Source organism: Drosophila kikkawai, chromosome X (genome assembly GCF_030179895.1).
Source record: "Drosophila kikkawai strain 14028-0561.14 chromosome X, DkikHiC1v2, whole genome shotgun sequence".
Taxonomy (NCBI): Eukaryota; Metazoa; Arthropoda; class Insecta; order Diptera; family Drosophilidae; genus Drosophila; species Drosophila kikkawai.
Genome location: NC_091733.1, coordinates 11256899 through 11281063, shown reverse-complemented (window position 1 = coordinate 11281063; position 24165 = coordinate 11256899). Strand labels below are relative to the sequence as shown.

The 24165-nt window shown below is 42.1% G+C and overlaps 1 protein-coding gene across 1 annotated transcript; it reads left to right on the top strand.

The window, feature by feature from the left end:
* The first annotated feature begins 5723 nt into the window (after positions 1-5723).
* Positions 5724-8890, top strand: upd2 (unpaired 2). The gene is made up of 4 exons (XM_017179124.3): positions 5724-6642; positions 6717-7261; positions 7336-7473; positions 7675-8890. Exons 1-4 carry the CDS (start codon positions 6621-6623, stop codon positions 8239-8241), a joined length of 1272 nt encoding a protein of 423 aa, XP_017034613.1. The 5' UTR covers positions 5724-6620; the 3' UTR covers positions 8242-8890.
* Positions 8891-24165: the final 15275 nt, after the last annotated feature.

The following is a 24165-nucleotide window of genomic DNA, read 5'->3' as shown; positions in this document are numbered from 1 at the left end:
TATTATTTTGAGGAAAAACTAAGCACTAAAAAAATAATATAATATAATATAATATAATATAATATAATATAATATAATATAATATAATATAATATAATATAATATAATATAATATAATATAATATAATATAATATAATATAATATAATATAATATAATATAATATAATATAATATAATATAATATAATATAATATAATATAATATAATATAATATAATATAATATAATATAATATAATATAATATAATATAATATAATATAATATTATTTATATATTTTTATATATTTTATACAATTTTATATATTTTTATATATTTCTACATATTTTTATATTTTTTTTATATTTTTTATATTATTTATTTTTATATATCTGTTTATATATTTCTTTTTGGAGAATTATTTTTTGCCCAAAATATCACTTATAGTGGAAGATTTCANATATCTTTTCCTATTTCTAATTATATATTAATTTATAAATTAATAATAATAATTTTTAATAATTATAAAACTAAAAATAAATTGTTTTGAAATAATATATAATAATATTATCTATAAGATATTCTTTATAAATAAATGTGATAGCCTTTCCTAAGGTATAGACCCTTCTGTTCCTTTTTAACTTGATTTTGTGTTCTTCCTTTTCCATCAATAAAAATTAAAATTAAACCTTATTTGACTTAAATATAAACAATTTCCTATGCGATCTCAAACTTATGATTTATTTTTCTACTAAAAAATATTATAAAATATTTAATTATTAACTTTTCATACACATTACCTAAGAGCTTAGTTAGCACAACATTTAAGTCCCCAAAAAAACCAAACTCAGCTAACCTTAACCCTTAACTTAACCCTTACCTTAACCCGATCATGCCCCGCGTTGCCTGTCCAAAATTGGTTCAATCACCTCCGCCTCAATTACATAGTAGTTGGGCTTGTGGCGCGCCGCTGAATCATCGTGTCTTGGATCTGAGATTAATGGCTGTCTGCCCCCCCGAAAAAAAATTACAAAAAACCACAGTGACTAACACCCACCCACCCACTCCGCCGCCGGGAAGAGCTCGAACCCTGCCCCAACCCCAAGCAAAGGGAGCCGATCCCCAGGCCCCCGAGTATGCTCGCAAACCGCTCGCAGAGGCAGCGCTGCAGCTGAGCTGGAGCAGCGACGCCAGCAGCGTTCCCAGCGGCGCACGCGACTCTTGTTGACATACGGACGCTGAGCGGACGGCGACGCTGCTGCGCTGCCTGCGCCAGCGCTGGCACGCGATAAAATTCGCGCTCTATCAAATTAGTCATAGATCGTGCGTGGGTCCGTGGGAATTGAGGGGTGGTGGGGGGGTGGGGGGAATGGGTCACGGGGCACCATGCTAATTACCCCACAACTCACAAAGCTCGGACAACTACAAGCGATAAGCGGCTATTTCAATTATGTAGCGGAACGCGCATTAATATTAATAACGCCAATGATAATGATCCCCCGGAGGAGCGAAGGCGTCGACGTCAAATCCATATATAATGTGACTCTAATGCGGGCGCATTAACCGTGCGATTTGTTGGCATCAAAAGGTATCAGCAGCCAGCGGAATTATCGATTGTGTACTCTAGCTCTGGTGGCTTTCTTTTGGGGGCTGATAATAATAAACGGCAATTACAGCGAAATTCGCAATTGGCGCGCCCGACGTCACACAGAACATGACACCTACGTCAGCCGGAGTGCCAAATGCCAATTGCCAATGGCTAAAATTAGCGCCAGGTGCTAAGGTGCTAAGCTGCGCCGATCCGAAACGTATAATTGGATGCACAGTGCAGAAATGGGTCAAAGAAATGGAGGAAATTCATTAAGCAATCTTTTTTTAAGATTAACAAGAACCTTTTACAATATTAAAGATATTTAATTTGTTGATTAACTTAATTAAAATTTAGGAATTAAAATAAAAAATCAGAAGAAATGTGGTAAAATGTATATATTCAGGCCATATTTTAATGGTTTAGTTAATGTTAAGCATTTTAAAAAGGGATTTAGTATTAAAATTAAATTAGAATAAAAATATAAAGCATATTTAAAGTAATAGAAGATATAAAAATTACTTTCAATATTATCATAATATATATAAAATCATAATTTGTAATTTATTTAATATAAAAATAAATATAAAACAAAATGTAATATAATAAAATATAACATCTTCAATATGAAATTTCATTAAAAATCTTTCCAGGAGAGTCCTAGAAATTGACAAGTCGGAATTCTGAGACAAAACAAACCCAATTGATAGGAAATTTTAGAAAATTCTTTCCATGAAATATGCAAAACAGGCACTACAAACAATCTGTTACCGTTGTCTAAGCATTAAATGATATATAATATTATAAAATTAATTTAAAATAAATATACATTTTATAATAATAAAAAATGAATTTCAAATTCAATAAAATTGATTTTATATGAATTTTATTTCAATTAAATAAATTTTTTTTTAATCTAAAACCATATAAATTTAATTAAAATTAAATGTAAATGTAAAAAGCACACCAATTACAGACACCCCGATAATTTCTCTCTGTGCAGCCACCCTAGCTTAAGAGGAGACAAGACAACAGCAACAACAACAACCCCCTAACCCCTCCAGAAAACCATCTGCAGTCCCCATTCCCTCCCTTTCCCCCTCCCCCAACTGAAGCAACTAGAGCTGTGAGTCAGCCCATTCATGTGTCCAGCTAGCCGGTGTGATGTGAGTGGATCCCTCGAGTTCTGGATACGCAAACGCATATCCAGCGACCCACTCTGGTGCCTAGGGGTGGCGCGGCTGCCAGTGGGTCGATTATTCATTCATCGCCACTGGCATTAGTCAACACCCCCGAAGACAATTGGCTGCTAGGTGAATTCCCCTGGTGGTTGGCCTGGCCTCAAAGTTCAGCCAGCAGCGTCTCTGACGACGACGCGTGGCGATAAGAGTTCAATGGAAAAGTTGGCCAAATTACTGTTAACCGTCGTTGAATCAAAACTTTTAGTGTGTGATTGCGGGCCATGTAATTAGCCGAATCGCCCAATTAGGCCACAGTGGGTCATGGTTCTTTTGAATAGCAAAGCTCTGGCCATTGTTTCACGACAAGTGAGCCACTCCGCTGTTGGCCCACTGTGACTGCCAAATATTTCCACGCGACCTTATCGGTGCTATCGGCGCGAAAAGCGCGTCATCCCAAAAGGCCCAAAATATATATATCAAATAACTTTTATACCCACAGGTCCCAAGACGAAGGTGTCAGCATGTCATGCAGTGATTTTCAGGCTGCACGCCTGAGACTTATGAGTCTTCCGAGGAGGCAAAGATCAACTTTGCCACATATTATGGCGGGATCGCGAGGGTGATATCACTGGAAAGTTAATGGATGTTTATCTGTGGGTCGATTGTAAATCAGGTCGATCTGGAGACGATAGTACGCCGAACAAGGGGGGACACTATAAACTTGAAATTATGAAAGGTAGTCGCCATTTTTAGGCGTTACTTGTACTTGACAGAGATGAACCTGCTTCTCTAAGACTCGTTTTGACCTAGTTATATTTCTATAGGGTAGCTCTTAAAATCGTAACTCTAATTAGGAATGGGTTTTCATTGTAAAATGGCCTTGAATGATACATGATTTCTCTTGCAATTGCCACCAAAGAAACACCTTTAGAACATCATTTTAAGTAGCAAATCCTTGAAAATAACTTGTATTTTCTATACTAACTTATTTATCTAAACATTCCCTAAGCTGCAAGTCAAAAGAATAAAGTAATTAGTGCCTTAGTTGTTGCCTCTTGGCTCCTTATTGATTTCACACCAAAATAGTTACCGAAAACAGACATTAATTCGTCAAATCAATGCCTCTGCTCAAGCTTCAATCTCCCTCCCAGCTTCATTGTTTAGCAACCTGTTTTGGACCGTTATCATCCACATCCATCTGGGGGCTGTGTGCCAGAGGGAGAATGGAGAACGAAAACGCGGTTAACTGGTCACTAGAGGCACATGTCAGATCGACACTTGGAGATCTCCCCGAGATTTCCCATGGCCTCTCCAAGCTCGAACAGAAAAATCCCCGTGTGCCTTTTGAAAAACATGCTTTTTGAACCCGGTCAGCAATCAATGCAATTAATTTCGCATTGACGAAGCCATACCCCCCAAATGACCCGCCCACCTGGAGTAGAGGGGAGTTGTGTTGTATCTTGGTGGCTCTAGGGGGGAGGGGGTGAAGACTCCAAAGTTAGTGACGCAAGCAAAGGCCTCAATGGCAGAAGTGAAGGTGTACATAATGAGCGGCACACGTACGCTTATTAGTGCACGAGAAGAAAAATCCCCCTGTGCAGAGAGCTCTCTGTGTGTGGGGGGTTACAGGGGCGGAGCTGTCAGAGGGTGTCGAGACATACGTAGGTACTGGAAAGCAAATAGCTTGTGCAAATGGGGGGGGAACACTAATCAAATCCAATAATAATTATAAGCGTGGATCTGCCGACTCCCTTTTCTATAGCGATTCCAAGTCCGATTTTGAATCTGATTACGATTCCCGATTCCTCCGATTCCGATTCTTTCGCACGACGACGCCACTTCGCATTGACGTCGACATGCGACGCGCGCAGCAAAGTCAACGCTGACAGCGACGCTCGGAGAGATAGCAGGAGCAGAGGCGCTGCTGCTGGATGGATACCTCTGCCCCAAACGCAGGGCAGCGACGCCTACAGCGACGCCAACGGCGAGTGGGACTGCCTCACAGGCGGACGCCGGCGAGCGATTTTCGTATAAATATAAAATTATGCGACGGCCGGAGACCATGAATCAGTTTCGCTTAGACACACGCCAATGCTAATTGAACCCGGGAGCAGTGCTAAGTAACCCCCAACGATCGAGATCAGCTCCTACGGCCTACAGTATTACACACACATACATAGTACACCCTAGTATTACCCATGGACGGTGCCAAAATAGAACGTGATCCAGCCCCGAAAATGTGCCATCAAAGTAAGTAGCAGCAGTCCTGGGCAATCCTGTTGAAAGATAATTGGTAACTGGTGTTTGGTATCTAGTAAATGTATCTCAAACAGTGTTCAGATATCTCAGATAGTTGAGTTTAGTATCTGGTGAACTCTATCTCAGACTGACTGTCGTCGTCACGGCAATTAGATCACCTTCCCATTACTTTCCGCTTGGTCTTTCGCAATTGTTTATAAAAAGATGATTTGCTAGTAGCAGTGGCTACCCTCAATTACGGAATAACTTCCAACGGTTACCAATGATTAATGCTCTCCCCGCGATTGTGGTTGTGTCTTGGTATCCGTATAACGTAAACGTAAACGTAACCGTATTCGTGTCCGTGTTCGCGTCTTCTGATGTCTGCTGGGTGAATCCCCTATTGCAGTGCCAGTGATCGAACTGTATATAATCTTTGAGTCTTCGAGGCCAAAGTGTGTGTTTTTTAGCGAAAGGTGCGAGCCATTAATATCGTTACGTTGCGAAATACACAGGGAAAACAAGCGATTGGTTTACCCCAATTCTCTGATTAATTCTATTTAAGCGAAATTAGCCCGCTGGCAATTAACTTGTTAACTGAATTCCCAATAGTCACAGCTATATTTAGTCTGGAGTATCCGAGAGATACTTGAAGGTATCTGGTAGTAAGAGCTATATTTATATATATCTGACAGATACTTGCAAGTATCTAAAGTTTCTTTGCCTAGTTTGCTTTGCTTTAGCCTTTAATTTCGCCAGTAAACCGTTTTCAATTTGAAATTAAGTGCTTTATGGCCGAGATAACTCCTCCGTTTGGACACGCCGGATCAGGCTCACATGACTACCGCTCTACCAGTCCGATCTAATCGCTGATCGCTCACATGAGCTCCCTGGGTTTAAGGGGCCTGCCTGCCTGCCGTACATTAATCAGCCGGAGAGATCTCTCCGGAGTAGAGCTGATCCACTGGAGGAGCAGCACGTGCCTCATCGAGGCGTCAGCAGGCGGCAGCCGTCGCGTTATCAAGTCGCTGACCTACGGCAACAATGAGCGTTCCGTTCCGTTCCGCTGAGAGCCACAAGCATTGTGAATAATTCAAGAGCTGCTAAGCGAGCGTGGCCACATACGTCACAGCCTCCGGTTGCGTCTGGGCCCAGTCTGGCGGCAGCAGCATCAACAGATCGGAACTGAGCTGAGCTGAGCCGAACGCAACGGAACCGAAAAAAACCCAAATACCTATGAGTAATATTTCTGGTGAAATTCAGCCGAAAAGCGAGAGGCGAGCGAGCCAGAGAGAGCAGCAACAGTGTCGTGACCAATACTCAAAAAAAAAGAAGAAAAAAAAAAATATAGTAATTCCGAGCATTGCTCAGCGGCTGCTGTAATTGCACTCACTCGCTCTCCGAGGCCTCTCCCATCGATTGAGTGATCCCAGCCGATACGATCGGCGCGAGTGCGTGAGAGGGAGCGGGACACTGCCACCACGGCTTACAAATTTTCGAACGCCGCCGCGGAGGCAGTCACTTGGCCAGCAGCCGTCGAGCAGGAGAGTCAGAGCCAGAGCCAGAAGCTCCTCGCATCCAACAGATTGTGCAGTTAGCCAGTTAGTTGTTAGTGCGTGTTATTAGACCAGACCAATGCCAGCCTTTACCTTAAACGGTGCGCCAAACCGCCAATCGGGATTTGTCAGCCAGCTAACCCAGCCTCTCTTTCTCTTCTTCCTCCTCCTGCAGTCTGCCCACAGAGCAACCGACAAAGCAGCAGCAGCAGCAGCAGCAGCAGCAGCATCCCACACAGCGCATCCAGCGCATCCTGGAGCTGCCACAGCCGGCACTTGCTGCTGGTCATCATGATCCTGGCCACCTTGATGCCTCTGCCCCAGGCCCGGCATCTGCGCGATCAGGTGGCCTTAGACTATGCCTACGATGAGGATGCCTCGGGGCGATCATCCTCTGCCGCCGCCTCCAGCGAGGGCCTGCCCCACTTCAATGTAAATCCCTACCACGGCCTGGTCGAGAGCTTCGGCGAGGGCAGCTACGACAGCGACCTCAGCCTGAGCGAGAGCAGCTACGAGGAGATCACCCAGGCGGCCATTCGGGCTGCGCGCCGTGAGATGCGTCGCCAGAGGACGCGTCATGCCCGCAGCCATAGCCTGCGCCTCTTCACCGGCCCCCTGCCCCAGGTGCCAGAGTGGGAGAATCCCTGCGGTGGCAGCTACAATGCCGACAGCGAGGGCTCCAGCGACAGTTCGGGCCAAGGACGAGTGATCAAGCGCAAGGTTAGTTGCCAGAATTTGCCTCCTCTTTGTGGCTTTTACTCATAAAGAAATGTTGTTTTTTTTTTTTCCTTTAGTACCTCGAGAGCCTGAGGAACGTGGCGCGCAGCGAGTTCCAAGACATTAGCCGTCGAGCCAACCAGGAGTACGTCGACTTCCATTACTGGCCGCACGAGTACAAGTTCCTGCCGAACATGACGAAGCCCACAACGGCGGTAAGTAGCGATCACTGATCGGGGGGACTCTCGTCCCAGCTCTTGACTGATGGGTGGCAGAAGCGGACCTGCTCCGCCCTGGGCGGCGCAGACCAGTTTCCCCTCATTTGCATGCCCTTCCCCCCAGCCGACGACGACTAACCAGGCAAAACCGACACTCATCCAGCCCCATCTTTTCTTTCTCCTCCTCTTCTCCTGCAGGTGAAGCTCAAGACCTGGTACCGCCACATCCAGACCTTCGTCGGCAGCTTCGCTTATTTGGGGCGGGCGCAGTACAAGTTCCTCAAGGAGCACCAGCGCGGCCTCAAGGGGGCCGATGAGCTGCATGATCTCCTGGTCAGCGCTCGGTACATGCTCTGCGAGATCGAGACGACTATTAACTCCTCGTATCCGAATAGCAACGGCGCTAAGCTGAGCCGCGTTAGCCGGGAGGCCATGCAGGAGCGGCTCAAGTTCAACACGCCCGCCGATGGCAGTGCGGAGGCGGACATGCGGGACCTCAAGGCCAGCAAGGAGCTGTATATTCAGTACCTGGAGAATGTCTACAAGACGCTACACAAGGCCCTGCGCCGACATCGTCGCCGGAATAGTGGAGAGCGTACGCATGCGGCGGGAGGAGCCTTCCATGGATCATCACCAGGAGCGGCGGCTGCGGTGGCGGGAGCCAGCGGCCAGCGGACAGGCAGTTCGGAAATGGTCGACCTGGGCGCCTCCTCCAATGGGGCGGGCATCAGTTCCGGCTCCGACTGCGGATCCGCCGAGTGCTGAGCTCGATCCAAAAACAGAATTAGAATCAGAATCAGAACCAGAATCCACATCACGCCGCTCCAGTATTATGGCGAATGCTGCACCAGGACATGGTAGCATTTGCAGCCTGCAAGCCAAAAAGAGGAAACCCACGTCCAGAAAGGGAGAGAACGAAGAATTTTTGTCGAATGCCATTTTAGACACGTACTTTAGGAATTATTTATTTATTTATTGAGTATTAGAGAGAGAGAGCGAGAGAAAGATAGAAGAAGAGAGAGAGAGAGAGAGAGAGAGAGAGAGAGAGAGAGAGATGAGAGAGAGAGAGCACCTACCATTCCAGCACGGACCACCAACCAACCACCCACCCAACCATCCCCTCGACTATTTATTTCCCATTTAGAGAGTATATCCCCCCTCCCCCCCCAAAACACCCTATTTTTTTCTCTATGTGTAGTAATTTATTTATTTATTTATTATTCGTATTCCATATATTGTATTTATACCTATTTATTTGTGAACGGCGCCAGCCAAGCACCAACCACAAAGGAAAAACCAACCACAAACTAAAAAAAAATGCTTAAATCTACTGTGATTTATTTTAAGTACTTTTTTTGAATAGTTCTTAGTGTTCTTAGTGTGTGAATAAAAACGATTGTGAATGAAAAACGGAGCCGGAGTCCTGTACATACAATTATTGTGCTTAGCCAAGTAAGTTTTTTGTGCAGAATAAACTTTGAAAAGACAAACAAAAGTAAGAAAAGTGTTTTCTTTTGGGTTCTCGGTGGATTAATGAGTTCAGAGGACTCCCCAAGTTCAGTTCTTTAGGTATCTGACTTCCCATGGAAATGCTTGCTCATCGGACACCTAGAAGTCTTTATCTTTAGTCACTTATCGATGTGGCTTATCGATATGGCTTTTAGTTATCAGCTTGATATCGAATCGATTCCGTTTCTCGAGAGTTCTTTGCACTTCCGATCGGAAGCTGCTTATCGCTGAACAAGAGACAAAAACATACTACACAATACTTAAAAACAAGTTGAAATTTGAGTTAACATTTATATTTTTTAAACAACATTTGCATTTTCTAAAATTTTATATATGATTCTAAACTAAACTTTGACTTTCCAAGTCCATTTAGCTTATAATTATACTCTTTTAAAGTATTTATTTACATTATATTATATAAAATATAATATAATTTAAATTCCATTTTCTATACTCCAAACTAATAAATTTAAGGGTGTTTTTTTAATTTAAATAACAAAACAAATCAAATGTACCCTCTAATTGAATTGAATTCCTTTTCATTTCTTTTTCCAATCTACTTCCCGTGCAACCCCTATCGATCGGAAGCTAGCTTATGACCCAATAAGTAAAATCAGGCAATCAAATTGATTGCCTAATCGATTAAATGGCATGCCAATGGGCTCTCAGTCGCATTTCCGATCGGAAGCTGCTTATCGGTGGCCAAGCTTAACCCCAATTGGCCGTAGGATCTGAAGTGGAGCCTCTTCATGGCTCAACTTCCGTTTCCACTTCACGGAGGAGGAGTGCAGTCCGCATTCCTTAGCGCCAAGTCTCCCACCTCTTATCGAGTTATTCATGCCCGCGGCATGCGACGAATGCATTTTGCTGCCGTTTAATTTATTTATTAACTTATAGACACTCGGCTATTGGCTATCGGTGAGGCGAGTCGGTCGGTCTGCTTGGAGGGAATTAATGCCGCAGGTCGTTGTTGCTGTTTTGCAGGTAACTTTCCCCTTTTCTGTGGGGTTTCGAACGCATTACTCATACGACGCGTGGCTGCTGTCTAGCAGCGCCATCTGCCGGCTCTCAAAGGAACAGGTCAGTCAGTACTTATTTTACATGTAAAAAAGCTTGACACTTACATACTCGGTAGTGCACACGGATAGCGCACAGGTGGCGCCACTGAAACCAGCAAAACAGCTAAACAAAATCTTAAAAAATCGTTAAAATTGTTTAAAATGTACAAAACAAAAAATATTATTTAATAAAATCTTATAGAAACATTGCTTAATTTTTAATTATTAATATTAATATGGAATACTCCTTAGGGCGCCACCTAGGAAGCCAAGGCCTTGGTGCGCCCTCTACACCTTTATTACTTGCAACAAGCCCCTTCTACATAACGTGTAACAAATCCCAATATTTCCCCGAAATACCAGTTTCTTTTTATAGCAACTTCCGTTCAATTCCCATTCAACTTATTTTTAATTCTAATTCAATGAAACCAGTTGAAAGCGGGTCTCCCTTAAAGCCTTTGCAGAGGAATCCCTGTTTTTGTTCGAGTTATTTCCAGACCCAAGCCGTAAGCCAGGCTTAGGACACTTCCACGGAAAGTAAATAAAAAATAAATAAATAAGGCTACAAAAAAAAACAGAAAAGCGATCAGGCGAATGATGCGATAACAAGGGAGTTTTCGGGACGCACAGAGCTCCTCTGCTCCGATGCTCGCAAATCGCCCATTAATAATTTGAATTAACTTTTGTTGCCTGGTTAAACACACACACACACACACACTCGAAGGGCCGGAGGCTAGGCCGACAATACCCACTCACACACACACACACACACGGAGGACGCATTAAATTCAATTAACAAGACATTGTAAATATTGTCACACCTTTCACAAAAGTCAACACGAGGCCAACACTCGAAACTCGAACGCTGTTGTTGCCGCCACTTTATTCTTTGCATGCTGTATTGCTGTTTTTTTTTGTTTGTCGCCTGTTTGCATACGGATAGAGCGGTCTATATAGCCGTACACAGTGCGAAAAATAGGCCAAGTATAAACCAGGAGCTCCTGGGTGAAAGGTGTTACGTGCCTTAATATTTGATGGGCGAACATTTTTGGCATTGCCAGGAATAAAGTTCAGTGACAGGCAAGGTGTCCACAAAACGTTCAGACAGCAGTCAACTGCTGTCACTGAATATTCAAGTATTTTGTACTCGATATTCGTGGCACTCTAGTTAGCTCAGAGTTTGTGTAAAAACAAGCTGGAAAAATGTAATAAACTCATTTGAAAATACTAAAAGCCGTTACATTTAACAACAAAAAAATATTTCTATAACTTTATTTTTTTTAGCTTAGCTGATATTAGCGAGAAGCGAGAACTTTCTCTTCTTTCCGTTTTCAATCTTAGCCAAGCAAGGACATGTTTTAAGGAAAGTTACTTGCCCACTTTTATTCCTTAATCATTTCAGCCTGTGTGCTTAATTCTCTTGAAAAATAAATGAGAAGAAAAATAAATGAAGACCCAATGGAGTGTCAAACAAGGCGATTGAGGGGCTTAGAAGGTGAATTGGGATCTCTTAAAATGAGTGCCTACATTTATTACAATTTTCTTTAGCTATTAAGTAGCAAGTAACGAGTAGTGACTAGCGCTTAGCGAGTAATTTCTCGTAATTCACATGAAATAAGGATCCCTTAAATAGTCTCTCCACTTAGTAACGAGTAATAACAGAAACAGGTGTATGACTATCCCTTATAACGAGTCTTTTGCCATTTTAGTTAGTTGCTCAATAACGAGTAGCGAGTGGAAAATAGCCAGTACTCAAAGAAGCATTCAAGGTGAATAAATCACTCTTAAAACTAATTTCTCCATTTATGACAGTTCCTTCCTTATTTAGGTAGCTGCTCAGTGACGAATACCAATTAACGAGTTGCCAGTATTTTCTCACCGTGTACCCAGGAGGCAGGTAAGCAGCCAGGTAATGGATCAATAACTTGGCAATTTTTGATTCCAGCTCCCACTTTTGCAGGTGCTAAGGTTAGAGGTCACATAGCCACGCACGCTAAGCGCCCAGACTTTCCTCCTCTTTCGCATCCTGTGTGTGCGTAATTGTATCCTATTTGATATGTTTGGCTTGTCTGCCGAGCTCCGCCTCATTTCCATGATTGTCGCTGGCAAGGGGGAGGAGGGAGGTAGGAGCGAGGAGCTTGGATTCGCCATACCCGAATCCTTTACCCAAAGTGTGATATATGCGGGTGCGAAGTGGATTAGCGGTTTTTTCAAAAGATATGACTGCATTCCCGGGACCCCCAGACAGAGACACGGGCACTGGAGCCTCTGCCGTCGCCGGGGATGCGAATGGTTATGGGTATGGGATGCTTGACCTACATAGCAGGCGGCGTGTTTGGGTGTTTGGCCCTTAGACCCCGCGATCCCTCCTATTCCCCTCTATAATTACGAAGCTCTGGCGACCGACTGGGGGCCACTGGCGCCATTAACCCTAACGAGGCGGCGTCATTTTAATGAATATCGGGTTAATGAATATTTTATAGAAAAAAAATGTGCAGTGTAGGCAAGGCCGCGAAAACTGGTTGCTAGCACCTGGTCAGCACGGGAGATGTCCCCTCCACTATATATATTTTTTTCAATTTTTTTTTTTTTTTTTGCCTCAATAAAAATTGCAGCGCATCAGAAGAGGGTCACGTACTTTAATTTTGCTTACTCCGTGATCGAGTGCAATTGAAATGAATAGAAATGTGCAGTCGTCGCGTCGCGAAAATCCCTATTCCCTTGGCCCTCTTGGCTTTCTCCCTGGTTGAAATATTTGCCAGGATGGGTGGGGTTTTCGATGCACTCGCTTTGCTATTCCAAGGTGACCAAAGCCCAGGCACAGGCGCATTTAAATAAAATTAAGCAATTAGACTAGGGATTTTATAACTAAAATTAAACTTGAAATCAATCTTTAACTTAATTTTGATCCCTGGAAAATGGGGTCTTATTTTCCACCAAATTTCCCTTAACTTAATATCAAATGTGTTGGTTATAAATTAAGCGTAATCGGTTTATTAACTCATTGGTTACTGCTGGCTACAGTAACCCCTTGGTTACCACTGGGATTGTGCTGGCCGGGCTTTGGGGCAATTAGGCATCAATTTTCATTGCCATTTTAGGCCACTGTTTTGGGCAATTAGCAGAGCGCAGAGCACAGTGGGGCTCTCCTTAGCCTTTCCTTTAGGCCTTTGCCGTAATTCAAGGGGTTTTAAGTTCTGCTATTGATTTGCTGCCAGGGGATTTTGGCCAACGGGGAATCCAAGTTTAGGCCCAAGTGAGCGTAGGTGCCAGCCAGAGCTGAGTGTGTTTATGTGGGCTTTGTCCTTGAAGCAGGCAAAACTCAGCCTGAAGGAGGCTCAAGCAGCAGCAGCCAAGACCCTCTCGGCACCTGGCAGGTGGGCAGCCATCAGCATCGACAACCAGCAAGCAAACATAAATAAATTATTCAAGATTGGGACTGGAAGTCTTGCCATTACGCACAAAAACAGGACTCAAGGGCAGCTCCTGCTCCTGCTCCTGCTGCTGCTGCTTCACGTGAATGCGTTTTGAGGCGACTACGCACATAAAGCCAAAAAGAGCGCCGGAATTGGGTCAACTTGGATTGGCGTTTGATGAATACGTTACGAGCCGGGGGGGAGTTCAAGGGAGTTCTTGTCTCTCTGTCTGCCAGTTCTGCGTCCACCGAGGCGACAGGAAGTTTTACTATTTTTGGCCTTTATATCCTGTATGTGTGTGTGTGTGTGCGCGCGAGTGGCCTCGATATACAGGGGTTTGGGTAAAGCAAAAAGTGTATACCCTTTACCAGGTTCGAATACTTTTTCTTAATTAGTTATTTTTATATAAAAAATGCTAAAGTATAAAAATAACACCTGCTTTAGCTAAAGAGATGCTAGAAATTGTATGTATCCAAGTCTAAGGACATCCCTAGTCACTGTAGATTAAAAAACGAAAAGACCCCTTTTGAATAGAGTAGAAACTGGCTAGGCAGGCGATGGCCAGTCAGAGGGGTAGCAGAACAAGGAAGTCTCAAAGTTAGTCAACTCGACTGAAGTCCTGTCACGCACGTGAGCCTTGAAAGTCGGCCAAAAAGGAGAAAGGCGTTGGGGATGGAGAGACCGAGACCAAGACCGAGATGTAGATGAATAGATGGAGAGATGGGCAGAGGCTGAAGGCCAGACATGGCTGCCGCTGATGACCGCCACCTGGCCAGGACTCAATATCTGTGCTTCGAAACTGATTTATCAGGCAGGACGAGTTCGCAGAGCTCGCCAGCTGCATTTTGATTAGGCCCCAGCAAGGTTAATTGGATGCGATGGCAGTTCGATTGAAGCAGCCGCAGGACGTAAGCCCTAAGCTCAAAGCCCCATTACCGAATTTCCCCTTCGGGCCAAACAAATTGCTGTCAACGACAAAAGAAGCCCATAAAAGTAACGCAAATAAACAATTTCACTTAAATACAATATAAAGGAAGGAAAGGAACACGGAAGCAGACCCCCCCAGGGGGTCGGTCGATTCGCTTAGACGCTTGATCGATTCTCAGACCGATTCAGTGTCTCCACCCCCCCTGTATCCTGTATCCTGGCAGGACGATGACAATTAGTTTGCAGGCAAATTGCCCGCAACGCCGAAAGTACCGCAATGTGGCTCGTGCGGGAAACCCCACTCAAATTAAGTGACAATGGCAAGCAAATACATAATGAATTATTCCATAAGCTGCTAAACTGGGTCAACTGCTCCTTAGTCACCGTTCCGTTCCAGCTCCTTTTTGGGGTGGCTTCTCTGGAGTTGGAGTTGGGGTTGAACTGGGTGGCGGCAAGGCAATTGTATTTGATATTTATCGCCCTGCAGTTGCGTAGCAGAAGCCCGCCGGCCCATACGAATGTCGAAGATTTGTGGCGGAAATAAAAATATGAAAGAGCAGAGCACTCAGGCCAGAGGATACAACATTAAACACAGTAAACATCTATGTATATATTTTTTAGAGAAAAACAAAAACCAAAACTAATAATTCCCAAGTCTGAAATTTCAAGGCCTATATGTATACCATATATCCTTCCCTGACAAATGATACCCTAAAGCATTTATATAAATCATTGGCAATGAAAATTGGCTGATTTATAGCCAAAGCCCAACGCATTGATGGCTCTCACAATAGAAGTTAATGCCTCAAACGCTTCCATTAGCTGGCCAACACTCCAGTCTCTCCAGTTTCCGATTTCAAAAGCGCCGGGTGTCATAATTAGCCATTCTTCAGCTCGACTTTGGGCTCTATTCCGCCGCCCCGTTTCTAGTCTGTGTAAAAGCTTGCTGGCAGCGGTTTGGATTCGGTTACAGTTTCTGCTCTGGTTTCGGTTTCCACCAGCTCGACACAACAGCTGTTCCCGGCACCCTAGGCGTATGAGTGATAGGCAGGGTTTGGCGGGGGGGCGGGGGGAGGAGGACCCTTGAATAAATCATCCCCATTATGGCCCGCGGCTGCTGTTCAGCTTCAGCTACGGCTACTGCTCCTCCTCCTCTTACCGAGCATATGCACTTCTGGTGTATCTTCCCAGGACCTTCGGGGGCCAAGCAACTCCGGGAATAATAGGTTATATCAACGCATTGCATTAGCAAATGCCACGCACTGTTTAAATCGCATAATTAATGGTGGCCCAGTGACAGGCGGTGCGAATTACGCAAATGGAACTGGACAATGTGCAATTTACAGTGGGTCATCCTTTATTTTCACAGCATTGATTAATAGATGTGCTGGTATCCTGCAACTCTAAAGGATTTATTTTTGCCGAGTGAGAGGCAAGTTTGATACCTACTATATGGTCACGAAGGATATGTTTTAGATTCCTTAAGAAGACTTGTAGCAGGGCTTAGAAAAACGAACTTAGAACCGCTTTCCGAATTGAATTTCATGAATTTTTGACTTAGTTATGAATTTATAAATACTAGTTTTTTTTTTCAAAAATTATCAAAATAAATCGCCCTCTTTTTTTCTTAATTTAATTGCAGCAAGCTGCCAGCAACTGAAAGCGGATGCCGATGGCGAGACAGGGAGCGTTGGCAAGGAGGATCAGAACGAGGAGGAGCAGAAGCGGACCAGGAGCTGGGGCAGCACGTCGAGGGTGCCACCATGACCGAGCCGAAACCACTGGGAACGACCTCCGACATTCCCACATGCCTCACCTTTTCTTCTTTTATTTATTTAAAGCTGAAATAAATAATAAACATTAAAAAATTTGTTATTTTTGAGTTATGAGGAGGATGCGTTATTTTTTTGGGTGGAATAATTTAAATAAGCTCAATAGAAGGGCATTCTTTCGGTGGAAAATGAGAGAAACATCAAATATAGCAAAATAGCTAGATGAGCATCACTGACAGTTAGTGCGATGCCATTTTGTCCCAATAATGCCAAATAGCTATTTAAGCATTACTGACAGTTAGTGCGATGCCATTTTGTCCCAATAATGCAAAATAGCTAGTTGAGCATCACTGGCAGCTAGTGAGATGCCATTTTCTACCAATAATGCAATAATGCAAAATAGCTAGATGAGCATCACTGATGCAGATGAGCATCACTGCCATTAAACCCCCCAATATTGAAATATAGCCAGATGAGCATCACTGATGCAGATGAGCATCAATGGATGCAAGTGAGCAAAATTTTTCATTCGATTTGGCCGCTTTCCAAACTGGGGTAACAGGCGAACAGAAACCAGCAGCAAGCAACTGAAAACTGGTATAAACTGTTATAAAAACGTTTGGGCAAAAATAAAATTTGGTATAAACTGTTATATTTCATTTTATGCATTTATACCTATTTGTTGCCGACAACAACAGCTTGATGGCAGCAACAACCTTTTTACAACAACATCCCTACAGCAGCCCATCCAAATTTTCGAACATTTCCATGCAAATTGACCGTTTCCCAAATTGGGGTAACAGGCGAACAGAAATCAGCAGCAAGCAACTGAAAACTGGTATAAACTGTTATAAAAAGTCCAAGTTTCGAACCATTTATGAGCCGGCGCAAGTAAGCGGAGACTCAAACCTTTTGAATCCAAATTTAGGTGTTATTTTACAACTGCACCTGGGCACACTAAAACTGATCGTCGTTAAATTCAAATTCCAATTTGACAGTTAAAATATGTTTAAAAATGTTAAAAATTATAATATAAAAATTCTTAAATAAATATAAAAAATATGAAAAAAATGTTATAAATTCAGAAAAAATTTAAAAATTTAGAAAAAAATTTAAAAAATTTAGAAAAATTGTAAAACATCCGCTTCAAATGGTGCAAAAATGTTAAAAAACAGCCAAGTTATACTTTTTTTCTCAAATTTAATCGAACAATTGTATGGCAGATATGATATAGTCGTCCGATCCGGCCCGTTTCGATATATATAGCAGTGAGAGTATATAGAAGACTATATGCCAAGTTTCATATAGATAGCTTTAAAACTGAGGGACCAGTTTGCGTAGAAACAGACAGACGGAGATGGCTAGATCGACTCGGCTGTTGATGCTGATCAACAATATTTATTTGTACGCTGTATGCTTAATTTTAAATTAAGCTACAGGATGGATACCAGGCATAGCTGCTGTGGCTTTCGGCTAGGTGATCAAGAATATATGTACTTTATAGGGTGGGAAAAGTCTCCTTCACTGAGTTGCAAACTTCTGACTGAAATTATAATACCCTGCAAGGGTATAACAATTTGCTGTCTTGTTAAGGTCCTTTTGAGCAGAGCAAACTTTCCCTCAGATTTTTACCATATCTCACTTTTCCCACCAGGAGCCTCTATTTCCGGACGCCGCGGATTGCTAGGCAGCCCGTTTCCGTCGAATGGCTTCCGTCAGCCAGGCTGAGCTCAGCTCGACTCAACGCAAACGCAAACGCAACGGAACTCAATGTCATTGAACTTGGTAAACAATTTTTAATCACATGCCTCGACACCACGAGAACCCAGGCCCCGATTTGATGCCGATGCCAAATTAAATTGAATAAATCTCGGCCCACGCAGGAAGAGGAGGCGGAACCAGGGCGTTTGTAATGAAGTTGTGCCTGCTGTTTCGCTCAAGAACAGTGGTTGGAAGTCTACTGCAAAAAGGAAGTCCTGCAAAAAGGTGACAGGAAATTGGTCTAAAAGAAATATTACAAAAATTAAATAATACAAAATTTAATATTTTATAATTTTATAATTCAAAAAGAACTAATTTCTAATAAGAAACTTTTTCAAGTCCACTGTTTTTCAATGCTGTTTTGTAAGCTTTTTCGCTTGGGTTTTCCCGCCAACAAAAAAAAAGGGCGCGTGAAATATGCCAAGGAGCTGAAAGGGCAACGGAGCTATGGGTCGAGGTCCTGGGTCCTGCGTCAACACGCAATTGTTGACGAGTTGCCAAAAGATTTGGCTACCCCACCTGGCGTGCCTGGTGAGCGTTCATCTTGACCAAGTAGCCCAGCGGTTGGCCGAATTAAAGAACGGGGTCAATGAACGGACGATTGGCCTCCGCCCACGTTGCGTTACGTTACGTGTTACGTGTTGTTTTTAATTGGCAAAACAAACGTAATTAAAGCATTTAGCAGCCAGATTGAATAATGAGTAATGGGCAGAACAGCGCAGGGAACAGGAGCTGGTCGGAGCTGGCGAACCGGCAATTAGTGGCCAGGATGGCGCGTAGCGATAACCAGAAGCAGAACAAGGGTCAGGGTCCGGTTTCTGCACCCGCCAGGACAGCAGGACACCAGGACTGGACTGGCTGACTGACTGACTGAGTGACAGAGCAAGGACGCCCTCGGCTCTCCTGGCGTATGAGTGATATAATTGTAATTGGAAGAAACCATGGCGGCGTTCTATTACACAGAGAGAAATGAAAATCAGGAGAGGGAAAACATATAAACGAAAATATAATATTAAAATAAATTATTGTATTTCTTCTTAACTGAAGTAGAACAGGCCTATAAAGTGTCTTAAGTCTAAACCTAAAAACTGTCTAAAAAATCTCTGTAGTCCCTGAAAGAGTTAACTCTACGAATTATATCTGTTCAGAAGCTTACAGAAATTCTTAAAATATTTATTTTTGAAATTATTATTTAGTCTGTATTATTTTCAAAATTATATATCCAGACCTTGCTCCTCTCCTTTGTTCTTGGTGGCACAAACTGAGATTATTATGGCTGCCTTGCAGCAGATGCAATCCTCTTTTTTGGTCAGCACAATGGAAAAGTTTCGAAGGATGATGCCTTTTGGGGGTAATGGAGTCGGATTATGGCGAAACCCAAACCATAATTAGTTGGCAATTGTCTTGGCCCTGGAGCTTGGGGTCTCTGGCAGCCACATTGCGGACACACATCATTGTCACCCGCTAAAGCGAAATCAAAACCAAAACGACATTCACGTTTGATTTGGCCAAGAGGGGAAAATTGCTGGGAAATCCATTTCCATTCCATTTTGGCAGCTCGACACGCTCGATTAACAATTCCGACAGAGCACACAAATCCCGATCACGAATGCATTGTCAAGGATGTACTCCTTTCGGGGCATTTCCACAAAACTTTTGAATGCATTTAAATTATTTTGCATGTTCATCAGATATGCAGGCAACTGGGAATCCTGCCTCCCACCGAAGGGTACGAGGGGCACATCTCAAAAGAGCCAGTCACCAGGCAAAAGTGCATTAAACAACTCAAGTTACGAAACATGACGATGGGGGATGATGATGATGATGATGACTGCGCCGAGGACGTTGACAATGCCAGCCCCGAACCCAGCTGAACTGAAGTGCTATGCAGTGGGTGGGGCTGGGGGCTTTCCCTGGCCTGACTGCAGGCGGTGTGCCCGCGGCATCGCACACTATTGATTAAATCATTCAAACCAGAAGAAAAGGCCTCGGCGAGAGAAAAGCGAATACCTAGTAGTTGGCAGGACTTTACAGCAAGCGAAATTCGTTTTTCAATAATCAAAAACAAATTTATCCACACATATTTAAGATTCTATTATAATTTAAAAAACAAAACAAAGATGCTACCTTAATGTAAACCAAGCCTAAGATCTTAGGGTATCCAAAATGCTAAAGACACATAAGAAGACTGAGACATGAAGACTGAGACTAAAGCTGAGACCAAGACTGGGGGCTAATCTATGGCCCACTCGCTGGATCCCAGCAGCAACTGCTGAATGCCAAATGTGGAACATGCTACGTTAGGGCATTTTTGTGGCCAAAGTCTGAAAGTCTGAGCCGAGCGGTGAGCGTAGCAAAAAAAAACGGGTGACTGAGCGTAACTCGAGCGGCAACGGGGGCTGGCTTTCGGGGGTGTAATGGGGTATATTGGGGGTGTTGTTTGGGGGGGGGGGGGGGGGGGGGCGGAACGGCGACAATAAGCAGCAGCAAAGGACAGGCAACAACAATAACTAACAAGAGCAATAACAACTGGCAGGGCAGGGGAAATGCGGGAAACCATCACGAAGCCATGGCGCACAGCGAATTCTTTTGAAAAACTCTTTCAGGGCAATTTCGACAATCTTTGCTCACTTCTTTTCTGCCATTTCTTGTTTTTTTTTTGTCTTTATCTGTTTTTGTCTGTTTTCCCTCCCCCTTTATTACATGTCTCGTGCCCTGCGACAGGAGCATCCAATTAAGGGGAGTCCCAAAGATTCTGTGAATGGTTTGCAGAGTGCACTCGCCTAGAGAACACAATATAAAATTAAAACAAGAAAAAAATATAGAATAAAGAATGAAAAAGCATAAAGATATTGGGAAAGAATTGTACAAAAATTGTACAAAACTTCCATGTTGATAAATAGTAAAAATAGATAATAACAAAAACTATAAATAAATAAAAAGTATCCTCAAAAATCAGCTTCAGTTTGTGTTTTTCATAATGGGAAATGGAAATTGTGACTGTGCTTGGGGTAGTTTTAAATCACTCTTTGGTATCAAACCAAATTATTATTGTCTTTGATTTATTTAATAATTAATTAAACGACATTTCCCTATATAACAAGAAATAAAGCTAACTTTGGCCAGCCAAAGTTTGTATACCCTTGCAGGTAACAATTAAAATATATCATAACTAAGCCAAAAATGCATTAATTTCGATTCGGAAAGCAGTTTTGTGTTAGTTTTTATTAATTTAAAAAAACTGCATACCAAATTTAAAATTTTAAGAAATCCAAATTTTTGGCCATTTTTGCTAATTTTAATGATGTAACCCTTTATAAAATTTTGCAAAAATGGCCAAAAAATCGATTTCTTCCTGACATATCTAGAAAGATTCGCATGTTAATGCTGATCAAGAATATATATGGTTTATGGGGTCGAAAATGATTCCTTCACTAAGAAAAAATATTATTTTGTATTATAAAATTTTATTTTTTATATTAAACAACTTCTTGATTATTTTAAAATTAACAAGAAAGGAAGCTAACTTCGGCATGCCGTTGCAGATTGGTTTTGATGTTTAAAGTATAGATTATAATACTGACAACACTCACAAAACAGAGTTTCATTTCATTTCACCTATACTTATTATGTTTACAGTTTGACAGTTACAGTTTTACATTCCCAGTTTTACATATTTTATACATTTACCGATCGCTTCTATGGCAGCTATATGATATAGTTGTCCGATTTTTATAAAATTTATACCAAAATTCTAGAATAATAAAAAAAAACTTATATCTCAAAGTAGATATAAATACGTTGAAAAACAACGAAGCAATAATTTTTTTCCTAATAATTTCCCGATCGTTCCAATGGCAGCTATATCATATAGTCGTCCGATTTTCATAAAATTTTTACCGAAATTCTGCAATAATATAAAATGACCATATCTAAAAAACAAGAAAGGAAGCTAACTTCGGCACGCCAAAGTTTGTATACCCTTGCAGATATTATTTCATTACATTTTACCTATACTTATTATGTTTACAGTTTGACAGTTACAGTTTTACATTCACACCTTTACATTTTCTCTACATCTACCGATCGCTCCTATGGCAGCTATATGATATAGTTGTCCGATTTTCATGAAATTTATACCAAAATTCTAGAATAATAAAATAAGCTTATATCTCAGAGTAGATGAAAATACGTTGAAAAACAACGAAGTTATATATTGTTTCCTATTAATTTCCCGATCGTTTCTATGGCAGCTATAAGATATAGTCGTCCGATTTTCATAAAATTTTTACCAAAATTCAGAAATAATATAAAATGGCCATATCTAAAAAATGGTGAAAAAATTTTAAAAAACAGCAAAGTTTTAATTTTTTTTCTAAAAATTGATCAAACATTTGTATGGCAGCTATATGATATAGTCGTCCGATCCGGCCCGTTCCGACATATATAGCAGTGAGAGCATATAGAAGACTATATGCAAAGTTTAATTTAGATAGCTTTAAAACTGAGGGACTAGTTTGCGTAGAAACGGACAGGTGGACAGACGGACAGACGGACAGACGGACAGACGGACAGACGGACATGGCTATATCGACTCGGCTGTTGATGCTGATCAAGAATATATATACTTTATAGGGTCGGAAACGTCTCCTTCACTGCGTTGCAAACTTCTGACTGAAATTATAATACCCTGCAAGGGTATAATGATGCAAAATTATTTATCGAACATTTGTATGGCAGCTATATGATATAGTCGTCCGATCCGGCCCGTTCCGACATATATAGCAGTGAGAGTATATAGAAGACTATATGCAAAGTTTCATTCAGATAGCTTTAAAACTGCGTAGAAACGGACAGACGGACAGACGGACATGACTAGATCGACTCGGCTGTTGATGCTGATCAAGAATATACATATATACTTTATAGGGTCGGAAAGGTCTCCTTCACTGCGTTGCAAACTTCTGACTGAAATTATAATACCCTGCAAGGGTATAAAAATCAAATCTACACAGTAAAATGTTCGCTTTTCACAAAAATTAAAACTTATCAATGACACAAAATGTATACTTTTGACAGACAGAATTTTGAGCTCACTCTTTGAAACATAACTTAATTTATTAAACTCACAATAATAATTTAAATTGATTTTAAAAACTAAACTAAACCTACGATTTTCTAAAAACAGATAATTAATTTGATTTAAGTCATAAAAACTCTTAATTCGAGGACTTTCCAAACATTTTTCAGAATTTTATTTTCGTCTACAGTATTTAATTTAAACTTTAGGTAAAAAATTATATAAATTAACAAACTTAATTCCAATTTACTTAAAATTAACTAAGTTTATTAATTCAACATTAAAATAAAATAAAATTCTCTCAGAAAATGCCCCAAACAATGGTTCCTTTTGAATATTTTCGTGGCAGAAAGTTCTGCGGCGACCCTCGTCTCACGAGCATTGCCACTGACCTACTTACCAAAAAATGGCTGACTCGGCGCGGGGAAAAGCGGAAAAGCTGCGTGAAAAGCGGGTTGCCTGTCTGCCTTGGCAAGGGGAAAACCCAGCGCCTGTTTGATCCGCCTGGACGTGAACGTGGACCTGGACACCGCGCAGGCATTTGGAATGTGGAAAAAGCTGAAAAGTCGGCGTCGTGGCAAGGCGACAATAATTGGCGCAAGGTGGCTCAGTCAAGGAAAAACACGCAGACAGACACACACGACACTCGAGCAAGGAGAGTGAGTGACGAAGATGACAATCAACAAAAGGACACACACAGACACACACGAGAGCAGCGACAGGAAGCAGCGACGCCAGCGTTGACTGCAGCCGAAATCAAAATCAAAATGAGAATCGCAAAATGCAAAATGTAAAACACCGCAAATTGCTTGTAGGCAACGCAGACAACAGCCACTACTACGGATGACGGCAAGGAAAATAGAGGATGGCCGGGAAAAGTCCAGTTGGAGGTTACGGAAAGGCAGATGCCCCCAGCTGAAGGATACTGCCAAGAAGTAACTGCGAAATGTTAATCTAATAAGTATTAACAAGACCTGAAGGCAATTTATTTACTTGCAAAGGAACTCCAAACTAATATTCAATGGAGATTTGGATTATTTAATCCCTATATGGTCCTTTGAGCCGGATCTCAATATTCAAAATTTTGTCTAAAAAGCTAACCTTATCTCTCAGGCAAAGTACTTTTCGGATAAGTGAGCAGCATCTCTGGCTGAATTTTTGCTCTT